At 40.8% G+C, this 13,736-nt stretch overlaps 1 protein-coding gene across 3 annotated transcripts in view; it reads left to right on the plus strand.

Annotated features, from left to right (window-relative positions):
- The window catches only part of tnrc18 (trinucleotide repeat containing 18), a 52,244-nt gene extending 39,011 nt beyond the window's left edge, over positions 1-13,233 (plus strand). For all 3 annotated transcript variants that reach the window (XM_073838956.1, XM_073838973.1, XM_073838965.1), the window contains exons 19-26: positions 3,244-3,319; positions 3,783-3,891; positions 4,428-4,544; positions 4,953-5,111; positions 5,419-6,761; positions 8,946-9,182; positions 9,322-9,396; positions 9,488-13,233. In XM_073838956.1, coding sequence (XP_073695057.1) covers positions 3,244-3,319; positions 3,783-3,891; positions 4,428-4,544; positions 4,953-5,111; positions 5,419-6,761; positions 8,946-9,182; positions 9,322-9,396; positions 9,488-9,694 — 2,323 coding nt within the window. In that variant the 3' untranslated portion in view covers positions 9,695-13,233. The remainder of the gene's footprint in view (positions 1-3,243; positions 3,320-3,782; positions 3,892-4,427; positions 4,545-4,952; positions 5,112-5,418; positions 6,762-8,945; positions 9,183-9,321; positions 9,397-9,487) is intronic.
- Positions 13,234-13,736: the final 503 nt, after the last annotated feature.

Below are 13,736 nucleotides of genomic sequence, written 5' to 3' on the forward strand. Positions count from 1 at the left end.
GTGATGCACACTTGGAAAAAATGGATTTATAAAGGTAAATATGTCCATAAAAGCTAAAAATCAATTTAAACTTATTAGGAAAGAATCACTGCTTTGAACTCCATTATCACTGAACTCCATTATCACTGCTTTGAACTACACAAACAGAAAATGAAGAATGTCAAAAACTTTAGGAGTCCTTACACACAGCACAATAACACACACAGCAAAAGTCTAATTATCGTTATCAATAAAATCCTAGAAAATATGGAGATATATTCTTTTTGTCGATATCGCACACTCCTAGTCGTTACACAAAAATGTTTGACTGCAGAATACCACTATCGACCAATAAGAATTGACAATTACAAATGATTTTTTTTAAAGGCCTTAAGTACCAAATACCTTCCATTCCACTTAACAAACAAAAACAAATTTACAGCGACCCTTCCCATGTCCCAAGCCTACATCAGGCGAGCCATCCACAGATATTTAACCCTGCGTGTGAGGTCAATCTTTCTTCCCCCGACGCAGCTGGTGTGAATTTATCCCAGGCTTTGCAGACGGAACCAATCAGGTTTGGCCAGCAGAGTCCTCCCCCTCAGGCCAAATCCTGGAGGAAGTGATCTGGGGGACGCTGTCCCACATCACCTCCCAGGCCCATGTCACAGTAATAAGGCTGCCACTCGGTGATGGACACCTCTGAAGCCTGGCTCTGGGTCCATGCTTGAACTGCAGGCACCCTCATGAATCCAAATGAAAAAAAGGCCAAACATCCAACTGTCAATGGCTTTTTATTTATTTTTTTAACCAGTAGCCCCATCTTGGACATCACACATGCAGCTGAATTATAAGGCTCATGTGCTAGCATGCAATAATAGAGACTTTAAAGAACCGGTCACTATTGTTTCTCTCTTTCTCAGACAACCAATAAAAGTGCAAAAGCTTCCTTTGTGTTTAACAGTATTGATGTGTTTGGCGTTTGCATGTTGGTTCACTTTGGCAGTGGAAAGTAATTTAGCTGGAAGTGGGTGTTGCAGATTTTTCAAAGGTAAAAAACTGGCAACTTCCAGAAATAATATTCCAATAATATTCCAAATCTAGAGAGAGAAACCTATGTTTGGATTGTGGTCCGCCTACACACTGACTTAGCCTGGCCTGCGTCTTTTTATTCCTATTTTCCATTTGCGTCAGAGCCCATTTTGGCTCTCACATGTGATGTCAAGAAACTGACTTATCTTACATATCCCCACTGCTCTGACTTCTTGACAGTAAAGACAATAAAAGCGCCTCAAAAGGATAAATTTATCGGGCAAAGAATTCCAAAAAAAAAAAAAGAAGAAGGGGGCAAGCCCCTCCAAATTGTATCCCTGAGGTTGAGCTTGAATAAGGAAGGGAGGGAGGTTGGAGAGAAAGCCAAGCTCCTTTGGGTATTGTGAATAAAGGCTGGTTCAAAGCTCAGTGTGTTTTTCAAAAGAGCCCTGTCTTCAGGCTCTTGGGCTGCAGAGTCTTTTGGTTTAGCCCCTCTGCATCTCCTCTCTACAGCCTACTACATTATATTTTTAGACAAAACCATTATACACTGGGTACAGACAGCTTCCTTCGACAGTTTTGTGTGTGTGTCCTTACCTATTTGACATGACAAAAGTGACACCATTCACTTTATTACTACACATCTGTGCTTGTTGTTCTAAAAGAATAAAAACAATGGACTACTTCATCTTTCATCACATTGTAATAACTTGCTTGACTTTCACTTCTTATTGACATTGGCTAGGGTGTGCAGGCTGTTAGTTAAGGTTAACTATTAACCATATACAGTCAAACCAAAAAGTAATCAGACAGCAGATATATTTAGTTGGTGCAGGACACTATAGTTTATTTATGTAAGTGAGGATAGCAAAATAAACTGGCATATTATACCCAAAAATCCTCATACAGTGAACTACCAGTAAAATTGATAAATTTGGGACCAAAAAATTGATATGATAATTTGACCGGACCATGTTTTGCTTAAATGTTTTTTCTTTAATTGCTAATGTGACCTTTTTACACCACAGAATGAAGAAAATTAAGCATTGGTAAATGGTCAACAAAGTATTGATAGTTGTATAAATATTGTCATACTAACAGTTGTCAGAATTTTTGGTTCGATTACATACCTTTCTATCAAAGTTATCTGACATTATCAAGATGAATTTGATCTGACACAGTCTAACTCTGAGTTCTCATCATATTTTATTACCATTTTCTAAACTATAGCGAATAAACTGTGATAATGTGCGGAAGGTGTCTGAATAAATTTTGGTTTGACTGTAGCTCTACATCCATTGTTTTTGGTTAATGCAGGCTTTGCAAAAACTATTTAAAGTCTGCATTAAATGAAACTTCACCTATCACCTTCATCTATTTTAAAAAGCATGTTTTTGATCTATTATTAGATATGAGTGAATGATTGTAAATAACATACTTTTCTCTGTTGACATATGCAGGACTTCTAGCATTTAGTCTCTTAAAACCAGCCCACTTTCTTACAATTTACTGCAAGCACGCATTCAGATCTGTCTCTATCTAATCTGCAGTGCATAGAATCCAATAGTTCCTATCCTTCATATTTTTATTTATTCATTTATTTTGATGACTCATTGCACTCGGATGTACTTCAAATCATGCATTTTAAAGCCAGTTTAAACTTCTTATATACACTTTTCTATGCACATAGAAAGTGGTAGTCACATTGCAAGCCTAAACTAAATTCTCTTTCATGTCTTATTGCGCTTAAACTGTGAAATACACACAAGTTTATGTTTAAGTTTATAAAAACACAGTCGGTTATGTCTGAAGGTAAAGAAAGCTGGGAAAGAAATCAGTTACAGTACAAAGTTACTGGGTTGTCCTTTTTCACATTTTCTGGGTTGGTAGATGCACCGGGGACCCAATTAAAGCACTTAAACACGGAAAAAGTCAGATTTTTATGATGTCACCTTTAATGCCATATAGCAGCTGGGTTTCAGAAATGGAGTAGTCCCTCTAGAATAATCTGAAAACTCTTTTCCGTAATGGAACAATCACTTCATCATCAAATCAATTCCTGATGGATCAAATAAAGTCCTGGCTTACATTTTTGTTTGTTCCCATTGAATATCCGGATGTGTTCTGAAATACTTTACAATAAGGAAGTCATTTAATGTTATTATTTATATGATAACAGGATGTGTGTTCCCTAGATTTGTTTTGGGCTCATGACTGTGTCCTGTCTTGCAGATACAGCGTGGTGGTGGAGGGCGAGAGGGGGAACAGGCCACATATCTACTGCCTGGAGCAGCTGCTACAGGAGGCGGTCAGTACGGCACACTGCCCTACACCGTTCGTTGACCCACATACACGTTACGGCTCACCACAACAGGCCTGTGTGTTTTACTCCGGGCACACTCCTCAGTTTCCTCTCTCCGCTAACAGGCCCGGGGCACGGTGTAATATAGAAGCTGTTTAGCACCTTCCCCTGCTATTAAGCTAAGGGCATGTTTTGCTCCAGTACCTCTGTCTGTTGGTTTAGGCACACATGCTTTCGCGGCTACCGCCTTTTCCTTCCTAATGTACCGTTGGAAGCGGACCACTGCCAAGAGCAACCTTAGCCATTACCGCCCCTCTAAGATGGATTATATACAAAAAATATAAATTTCCTCGCCAGAAAATGATTCATTAGTTACTCTGCTTAGAAGATAGACGACTGCGAAGTGTCTGAATGCACACAGGTGTTGATTTAATAATCCTCTCTGATCCACACTGCCTTTGTCCTACAGATTATTGATGTGAAACCCCCCTCCGTTAGATACCTTCCCCAGGGAACCCGGATTGCAGCCTACTGGAGCCAGCAGTACCGTTGCCTCTACCCTGGCACGGTCGTCAGAGGTACGGCTTTCCTGTTCCGCTTAATTGAGCGCCTTTCACTGGCTATTACAGACTATTAACCAATGCGTTTTACTGCGTCTACGCTTCTCAAATGGAAAAATATGCACAAATGTCCACTGTCCTCTGCACAGAGGCATAGTAAGAAAACCTTTCAGGGTTGTTTCATTTCCTTTAATCTAAATCTTTTAGCCAAGCCCATAAGCGCTGCCAGATAAACCGAGCCGGGGAATGAAGGATGGTGTGGTTAGCTACATGCAGAGCTCTGCTCTATTATTATTTATTTTCCCTCCCGCTGAGGAAGGAGGGAGCTGGAGACTTGTCAAGAAACTCTTAAAGGGAGGTCGCTGCTACTGCCGCTGTTAGCCAATGAGAATGAAAAGGCCCTGTATGAATCCCTTCAGCTGCTGCCGCACCGCTGAGAAATATGTGGTCGCTCTTTTCGCGCAGCAGTGTTTGCTGTTTCACTCAGTGGAAACGTAAATTGAGGTGATGCGCATTCTTTTGCGTCAGTCGTCAACCCTGTTACTTGTCCGCAGGGAGCCCAGAGATGGAAGACGTGGACGATTTGATTACGGTGGAGTTTGACGATGGAGACACCGGACGAATCCCGCTCTCTCACATTCGGCTGCTGCCGGCGGACTACAAGATTCAGTGTGAGTATTCAGCGAAGCAGGGAGTAAAAGCCAAGGCACGAAGGAGCGCACGAAATGCTACCTGAATGTCAAAGTTAGGTAAACAGCCCATATGTGCACTGTTTGATTTGGAGTCCATGCGCCCACTGATTTGTGTTTGGTTTTGCTCTTGAAGCTGATGATGGATTCAGTAAAAGTTGTTTTTCCACTAGTTGCCAGGGGGTTGCATATGGCTGAGAGTGAGACTGAGAGATTTGAAGTCTTGTGTGTAATATTTAAGATCACTGGGTAAATATGAATGTGTTTGACTGTGAAAATGTTTGTGTACAATCATTTGCTAAATATATGAAGTAGAGAAGCACATGAAAATCACAAATGTCCATATCGGGTTGATTAATAATGTTTTCTAAACTGATTTCATCTAAACAGGTGCAGAACCGTCCCCTGCCCTCCTTGTGGCCAGCACCAAAAGACGAGGAAGGAAGTGCAGTAAGGATGTACCTGATGGAAAAGAGACACCACCTAAAAACACAGAGGAGTCTGCTCCGAAAAGCAAGGGCCGAGGAAGAAAGCCCAAACCCAAGCCTGGTAATTTCCACTGCTTCATTGACACTTTGGCTGGTATAGAAGAGACGTATTTTTGTAAAAGTGGTTATTGCTTTGGTTCAAATTAAACATTAAGAAGTCAGAACTGGTGTTACTGAAATGAGAAATGCAGTGATCTTACAGAAGTGAACTGGATCGGTGGTTTCATAGATAGTAAATCACTTTCTTTTGCTTGGAAAAGAGCTTACTGTCAGAACAGGAACTGCTTTTAGCCTCCCAGCATTTTTATAGAGGTAAGTGTGTTTTTGGTCTGGCATATTAAAACCTTCCCTCCTGTGCTGCTTTCCAGAGCCTGAAGTCGCTCCAAAGGAGCATGAAAAGCCTGACACACCAACCCCGACGCAGGTCCCCGAGAGGCCCCTGTCCGGCCAGAAAAGCGGCCCACGGCCAGGTAGAAAAATTAAGCAAGTCGGCACAGCCAGCCCCTCCATCCCCGTATCTAATGAAAGCCAGAAGAAAACCGCAGGAATCAAGCCCCCAGCCAAACTGCGTTCCCAGCCCCAGTCTGTCTACTCGCCGCCGCTCTATGGAAAAGTTCTGTCTGTGGATCTCTATAATGAGCCCTCCACTTCTCTGGCCTCCTTTATATCCAACAATGAGACTGCGAGTCCCGCGGGGAAAGGAAAGCCGGTCAAACGCTTGCGAAAGCCTGAGGAGGAGGCATCTGGGTTCGGTGTGAAAACGCAACGCAAGCAGCCTCAGACTGAGATCCTCATCAAACTGGACCATGAGGGAGTCATGTCACCCAAAACCAAGAAGACCAAAGCCCTCATGATGATGGAGGGCCAGAACCTCTCCAAAAGAGAGAACAAGTCTGTCATGGGTGTCAGCTACACTACGATATCCACCACTGATAAAACACTGAAAGCTAAAAACAAGGCAGCTGAGGCAGACCCGCCTACTTCCGAGAGCGTGTCCACCTACAGCGTTCGCAAGATTGGCAGCGGCAGCGAGGGTCTGATAAAGGTAAGCAACTCTGGGGAGAAGGACAAGAAAGAACTGGAGTGTCCCAACTGCAGTAGCAGCAGCAGCAGCAGCTCGGAGTCCGACGGAGAAGATGAACAACGAGCCTCGCAGGAAAAGAAGCCCAAACAAGACTCGACCAGCTCCAACAGCTCGCGGGCATCAAGTCCCACTTCTTCCAGCTCATCCACAAGCAGTTCCTCATCCTCAGCTGGATCTCACTCCTCCTCCTCTTCATCGTCATCCTCCACCACCAGTGATGAAGAATCCTCCTGTAGCTCAGATGAAGAACCGGTTGCTGTTTCGGAACCATCCCCAGCTGCAGAGCATGTAACACCTCAAGAGGAGGAGGAGGGGGAGGAAGAGGAGGAAGACGAGGAGGACGAGAAGGCCAAGTCAAAAACGGGGCCTGCTTCCAACTCCCATAAGCTCCAGAAGCAGCAGGCGTCTGCCACGCAGCAGCAACAGCGGCACCAGCAGCAGAAGCCCCAGAAACAGCAGAAGGTAAAGCAGGGCGTCGGTCGCCCCAAAAGACGAGAGGGAATCCACCTCCCAACTACGAAGGAGCTAGCAAAAAGACAGAGGTTACCCTCTGTCGAGAACAGGCCCAAGATCTCCGCTTTCCTTCCTGCCAGACAGCTGTGGAAGTGGTTTGGAAAACCTACTCAGGTAAGCCCATGAATTTTAGGATTGCTTCTTTCTTGAAGTCCCACCAATGGCATTTCTGTAGCATCTCAAATAATGTATTGCATTGTGTAAAGTCCAAAGTATACTTCAGTTTTGACTAGGGCTGCGTTGATAAATCATCCCAATTTGTGGATGAATTCTGAGATGTTCCGAATGCATCACGATTCTCTCTGGAATTGATTCTGAGATTAGTTTTTAAAAGCAGATGGTGCTCTAATCTAGTTTTTAAAGAACAGGTTATATGGTATTTTAAAGTGTCCTAATATTGTGTTTGACTCCTCTACAACAGGGTTAAATGCATTTACGGTCAGAAAACATTGTAATTTTCTCACAATATACATTTAATATTAGAATCATTTTGCAATTATTTCGAAACAATTAGTTTAAAGCAGTTCTGAGCTCAAGGTCTGTAAACTCCTACCTACCATAAGCGTACTCTGCTCTTATTGGTCAGCTGGCCAAGTCTGTTGTGATTGGTCTTTCCGTATATCCGTATGTCGGAAACAAAATACTTTACTGTTTAACTAATGAAACAATACAGTTTGTAAACCAAAATATGTCTACATTCTTTATTATCAAACAAAGTAATTATAACAACATATTTCTGTAAAATTCTAATATTGTGGTTTACCTGGAAACCTAAAGTGTTTGTGGGTAGGTCAGAGTGTTTGTATTTTACAGGCAGGAGGGGATTATGCCAATGTGTTACCAAGTGACGTATATCGGTAACAGGCAAAATATTCAAAAATATGACAACTCATTAAGGCGGTACAGAGTCTACTCTTACTTTTGAGAGACAATATCTTTTTTTATCATGCACTTTTTTGATTAACTTTGCAGACTGTTTACATTGAAGGATAGCCCGCTTACAAACTGCAAAAAAACCTATGACCTGCTCTTAAATTGCACACACAAATGTTAAGTTAATTTATGTAATTGCAAAGAGAATCGCAATGCATTCTAAAAATCCTAGAATTGAAGCAGACATTTCTTGATTCGTCGATTTATTTTTCCAGCCCTAGTTTTTCCATGAGGGGTTATACCCTTTCAATCTATGCTTACTTTGGTAGTGTGCGTGAACGCAGGCACTTGACAAGCCCTACAATGTTTTATCCTTATAGTAATATGTTGATGATGAAATTTACACTGAGTACTGAAAGCAAACTCTAGTGCAGAGGTTCTCAACTCTGGCCCTTGAGATCCACTTTTCTGCAGAGTTTAGCTCCAACCTTGATCAAACTCGCCTGCCTGTAACTTTCTAGCAATCCTGAGGACCTCAATGAGCTTGTTCAAGTGTGTTTAATAAGGGGGTGAATCTAAAATCGAGGGTGAGAGTTCAGAACCCCTGCTCTAGTGTACGCATAACAAAACAAAGTCTACTTTGTGCTTAACTGAAATTATGAAGATGGAAACTACATTTGTATTTTGGAAAAAAATTTAAATATAAATAAGCATTCCGTTGATAAATGGTTTGTTGAGATGGGATATTTGGCCAAAATAGTATTATTTAAAAATCTGGTATCTGAGGGTGCAAAAAAATGAAAATATTGAGAAAATTGCCTTTAAAGTTGTCCAGATGAAGTTCTTAGCAATGCATATTACTAATCAAAAATTAAGTTTTTATATATATATATATATATGGTTGTATATATTTTGTATGATTTATATACTAAATATCTTCAACTTAATATCCTAATGATTTTTCATGATTTCAATGTATTTTTTGCTATTGTTACAAATATATCTGTGCTACTTAAGACTGTTTTTGTGGTTCATGGTCACATGTGTAATTTTATCTTAAACATTCTCCTCATTGACATCTTTGTCTTACTGGTAAACAAGACTACCTTTTGACTTTTTTAGTGGTGTAAATGTTTGGTGTAAAATGTAAAACATTAAACGGTTTTATCCAAAATATTAAAAGGGTTAATGTTTCTTGTACTCTTTATTTAACTGTCATAGTTAAAAAAATTTTTTTTACTTGTTATTTTGAAGTTGCAAATATAAATGATCAAGGCCTTGTAAAAAGTTTCCAACAGTATTAATGTGACCTTCATATAACAAAAGGGAAAAAGTTGAAATCTGTTAGTTTGAATAAAAATCAGCCCCTGGGACATAAAAGTGCCCGAAGAAACATCCTTTTGCTTTTCCTTGAACTTCTGACAGAGGCGGGGAATGAAAGGGAAGGCGAAGAAGCTTTTCTACAAAGCCATAATGCGTGGGAAGGAAATGATCCGTATTGGAGACTGCGCCGTGTTCCTGTCTGCTGGACGACCCAACCTCCCCTTCATCGGACACATCCAGAGCATGTGGGAGTCCTGGGGAAACAACATGGTGGTCCGTGTCAAATGGTTCTATCATCCTGAGGAAACCAACCCTGGAAAGAAACTTCATGACAAAAAGGTTACTTTCATCTCCCTTTCGCTAAACAAGAATAATGGTTTGCGGGCACGCCGTTATGACGTTAGTCCTGGAATGGTATTTGATCTGTCCCAGTCTTGCCTTTATCTGGGTTTGTAACTAATCAAATTTTGTTTGGCAGAACTGGGATCAAATGTCTGGCCAAAGTCTTCCTGCTGTTCTGCAGGCTTCCAACCAGAGAAAAGACTTCATGGAGGTAAGAAAACCAAATCCAGTCTAAATGGTTTGATCATCTGCGTCTGGGTGAAAACAGACTTGATGGATCTCTTTCTGCTTTCTCTTTTCAGCGGGCCTTGTACCAGTCCTCGCACATCGACGAGAATGACGTCCAGACCATTTCTCATAAATGCCTGGTGGTCAGCCTTGAGCAATATGAGCAGATGATTAAAACAAAGAAGTACCAAGACAGCGAAGACCTCTACTACCTGGCCGGCACTTACGAACCCACCACTGGAATGATATTCAACACCGATGGGGTTCCCGTAATCTGCTGAGGATCAACGAATAAGATGCGTGGAACCAGACGAATGCGATACAAGGGCTAGACAGATGTGTCGGCTTTACCCAAAGCCAGACTAATCAGACGAGTACAGAAAACGTCCTGACAAAGACACAAGCATCCGTTGAGATCAGAGACTACTTCGACAGATGCCATGTGTGCATCATTTCAAACACGTTAAATCGGTTTGGTCTGTTACGATTGTGGATGTTCAGGAGTCAGTTGAAGAGTAAAACGTGGCAGAATTGTCTCGAAGGTCAACTGCATCTGCACCGCTGAGCCCCGTTTGCCTCAGCCATCACCGGTGCGCCTGAAATGGAGGTGACACCGCTTCTGCGGGTGAGAAGGCCTGCTTGGAACCAGCTTCTTTGGCCGTGGGACCAACAACGGAAAGAGTAATTAAAGCCGACAGGCCATGTCACACTTCAGCCCGGAGAGTCGTCCCCAGCGTGCACGCTGCTGTCCAGTTACTACTGGTAGATCCCTGGCAGAACTTCAAGGGCTGGCTAATGAACTCAGACGGGTAAAACGATAGCAGACGTAAAGCTGCGGCCCATGTGAGAAGCACTTAAAAGAAAGGACAGAACTGCGGTCTGCGAGCCTGCAAGGACTGTTTATTAATAGGAAAGTGTGAGTCACTTTTCCACCGAACGGCCCAGAAGATCTATCAGAATATTTATGTACGGTCCTCGCCCCTCGGCCGCGGTGGCAGAAAGGTTTCTTTTTACGAGTCAAGGGCTCTACCGGGACGGAAACAGACGCAGATGACGCCCGTCATCTTGTAAATACATGCATACGAGCTATATGGACGAATATATTTTATTTTCGTGTACCATAGATTTATGTGACAGTAATTTTTTTAAAGCAGCAAAATATTAAAAAAAAAGCTTTAATAAACTGTGAATAATGTTTCAGATGTTAACAGATATCAGGAGCTAGTTTTAGAGTCCAGATCTTACTGGAATCTCAGATGCCCACTACATTGACGACGTAATGTAATGTAATCTTGATATCGAAACTACTATCACAGGACAAACGGTTTGTGGGATTTGACAGTGTTTCGAAGCCAGTTGTCCCATAATGCAGTTTTACAACAGAAAGCACTTAAATTCTGCCCTTGGTCTTAGACGGGACAGACTTCCCTTGACAATCCCCTGTTCAGGTGGACGTGAAGCGCGTTGCGGGAAAACCGTTTTAGTTATCTCATTGCTTCTCAGGGTCAGTGAGAGATGGAGAATGAGAATTTAAAAGCAAAAGCACCATATAATCAGGCTACGCTCGCTTATCACGTCTCTTTTTTTCCAGAATTATCCCCCACAGAAAGCAATTACATCTCATGCATGAAAGCACTTTCTTCGAATAAACAAATAGCAGCAGCGCAGGTGACGTTATCTGCTAGAGCTGAAAGTTGAACGCTGAGTTGTTTTTTGCCTTTCTCACGTCTACGTTTTGTTTCCATCTCCAAGCCGTTCCTGGTTCGTTCTTAATAGCCTTAACCTTGGTCCCTAAAAGCTGCCGTGCGCCGGCAGAATCAAAGTCTGAATGTTGTCTTTGAAAATAGGTCCTTCTGATTGATATTGTGCTCCGGAGAAAGTGCCATCAGTCATCGGAGGCTGTTAGGACCGGGCTATGTATTCGCTGCTTCTCTAATCAAGACCAGTCAAATGTATTTGATTTATGGCATCCGTACGTGGATGAAGAGACTAGCAAACACCTTATTTGCTTAATTGTAATTGTGGTTTGTATTTGTGCCTCGTTTTTACGGTTCAAAGGAGGTATGAATGTCTTTTTGTTTGATGCTGGAAGGAAACCGTTTATGTATACCAATAACAATTAGATGATCTGTACTGATGTTTTTTAAACTATTACGGTGAGATATCTAGAAAAGATGAGGTTTAGAGGCTTTTTTGTCTGCAGTTGCCCAGCCAAATTTTGTAAACTCTGTCATTTTTTTTCTACCTCCCACCTTGGTTCAACGTTTCATGTTTTGTTTGATGTTTTTACACTTGTGAAAGAAGTGGCTTTTAAATCACTGGCGGTTTTGAATTCTTTCGCCATGAATGATGGATAGTTATTGGTTATTTCTGTTGTTTCGTTGTATTTTTTCCCCCATTTTTTGAGGGAGAATCGTGAGATCAAGAAAGGGTATGGACACTAGAGATTTCCAGTCTTGGTGATTGGAAAATATTTGGCCTGCTCAGTATTTGGAAAGTTTCTTTATATTATAGAAAAATGTTGACACTATTACGTATAGTAGAACCGTCTGAAATGTCTGAAATATCTATTTTTTCGTGTACGTTTCATATTGCATTGCCCAGTCTCTCTTAAAGAGATATTATCTTGTTGATATTCAATAGGTTGTATTTCTTAACATGTTTTATCATTGTATGTGTGGTCTCGAGGCTTATTCCGGTTTGGACTGTTTTTCTAAGTCACCTAATTTGGTTGAGGATTTTACACATACCCAAAGCTAATTCAAATGCCAAATGATCTTCAAATGCACAGTGAATCTGAAGCAACATTAAGCAAGCTCTTACAATACAGATATTTTTGCCTGTTGTACAATTTAAGTGCCCCTCGAAACAAAACGTTTACTCGGAGCTTGAGTCAAGCTGTAAAGCACTTTTTAGAGTATTTTTGTCTGCATGTTTTAGAAATCGCATATATGCTTCTAGGAGTAATATTAGAGCAATCAACAAAAGTATATTTTGCTTATTGTGATGTAGTGTAACATGAATGGAGGCCAGAGTCCATCCCTTCCCCTTGGGTCACTGCATGAGACAGTGGCCTCTGCTGGTAGCAGTCATGTGGGATGAACCGCTGACGTCCTCTGCTACTCCTCCAGGGTCCGTTTGAGTGTATCTTATGATGTATAAGGTTTAACTGGCTTATTAGAAAACGGTGCATAGCCGAGTAGAAGCGTTATAGAGTTCACTGTTTGCATGATTCTGTTCGACCTTTTTCTTTTCGTTCTTTCTTTATGACATTCCCCCTCTCGGAACAATCGTCCTCCATGCTTAATGTGCAATACTGCTGAATTTGGATTCTGTGAGGTAGCTGCTAGTGAGGGAAGGAACGTGTTCATGAATGTGGGAGATGAGAGAAAGAGAGAAAGTTAGTGTGGACTGGAGGCTGGTCCTTCACTGGTCTTCATCTGCTGTTCCTTCAGCATTGATATGGTCCTGTTACAAAAAAATAATAATAATAATAAAAATTTAAAAAGCTATAGTTTTGAAATTATTGTTTGAGATTTTAAAGCATCAAGGTTTTGTAAATGATCCTTTATGAGAGGGGGAGATGAGTATGGATATACTTTGTACACACATTTAATCTTGTAAAAAACAAAATTACTAAATAAATTTTTTAAACATTGAAACCGATATTAAAGATTGCTGTTGACTTGTGTGTGAACTTATGGAATTGGATTTTTTTGTTTTTGTTTTTTTAACAGATGCAACCAGCATTATCAGTGTTTTTCAATTCTTTTAGTATCTCAGTATTTTCTAGTTCATCAATAAACGTCATGAAATGGAATTGAGTTTGTCTCTTGATTTTTTTTTATTTTTTTTATTTATTCCATTTTCATTCAATAATTGTGTAAAACCTGGCTCTGAATTGTTTATCCCAGTCTGGTCTCATTAGCTGTTTCCATCATCCTGTTTTTATGTGCATTTTTAAGTATTGCATCAGAAATGAGTGATGGAAACACCAAAATAAAAAATTAGGTCACACTTTATATTAGGTGGCCTTAACTATTATGTACTTACATCAGAAAATAAGTACAATGTGGTCATATTGCATTGCAAAACACTTTGGCTTCTATTAAGGTGATATGGGTAAGGTTAGGGACAGGTTTGGTGGTATGAGTAGGTTTAAGAGTGGGTTAGGGTGTAAGGGATGGGTCAATAGTGGTAATTACAAATAGGTTTTTTAAAAATAAAGTACCATGTAAAAACATGTATGTACACAATAAGTATATTGTACCAAATTATTAATTTAAATGTTAGTACATAGTAGTTAAGGCCACCTAATGTAAA

The sequence above is a fragment of the Garra rufa genome, chromosome 1 (assembly GCF_049309525.1).
Source record: "Garra rufa chromosome 1, GarRuf1.0, whole genome shotgun sequence".
Classification (NCBI taxonomy): Eukaryota; Metazoa; Chordata; class Actinopteri; order Cypriniformes; family Cyprinidae; genus Garra; species Garra rufa.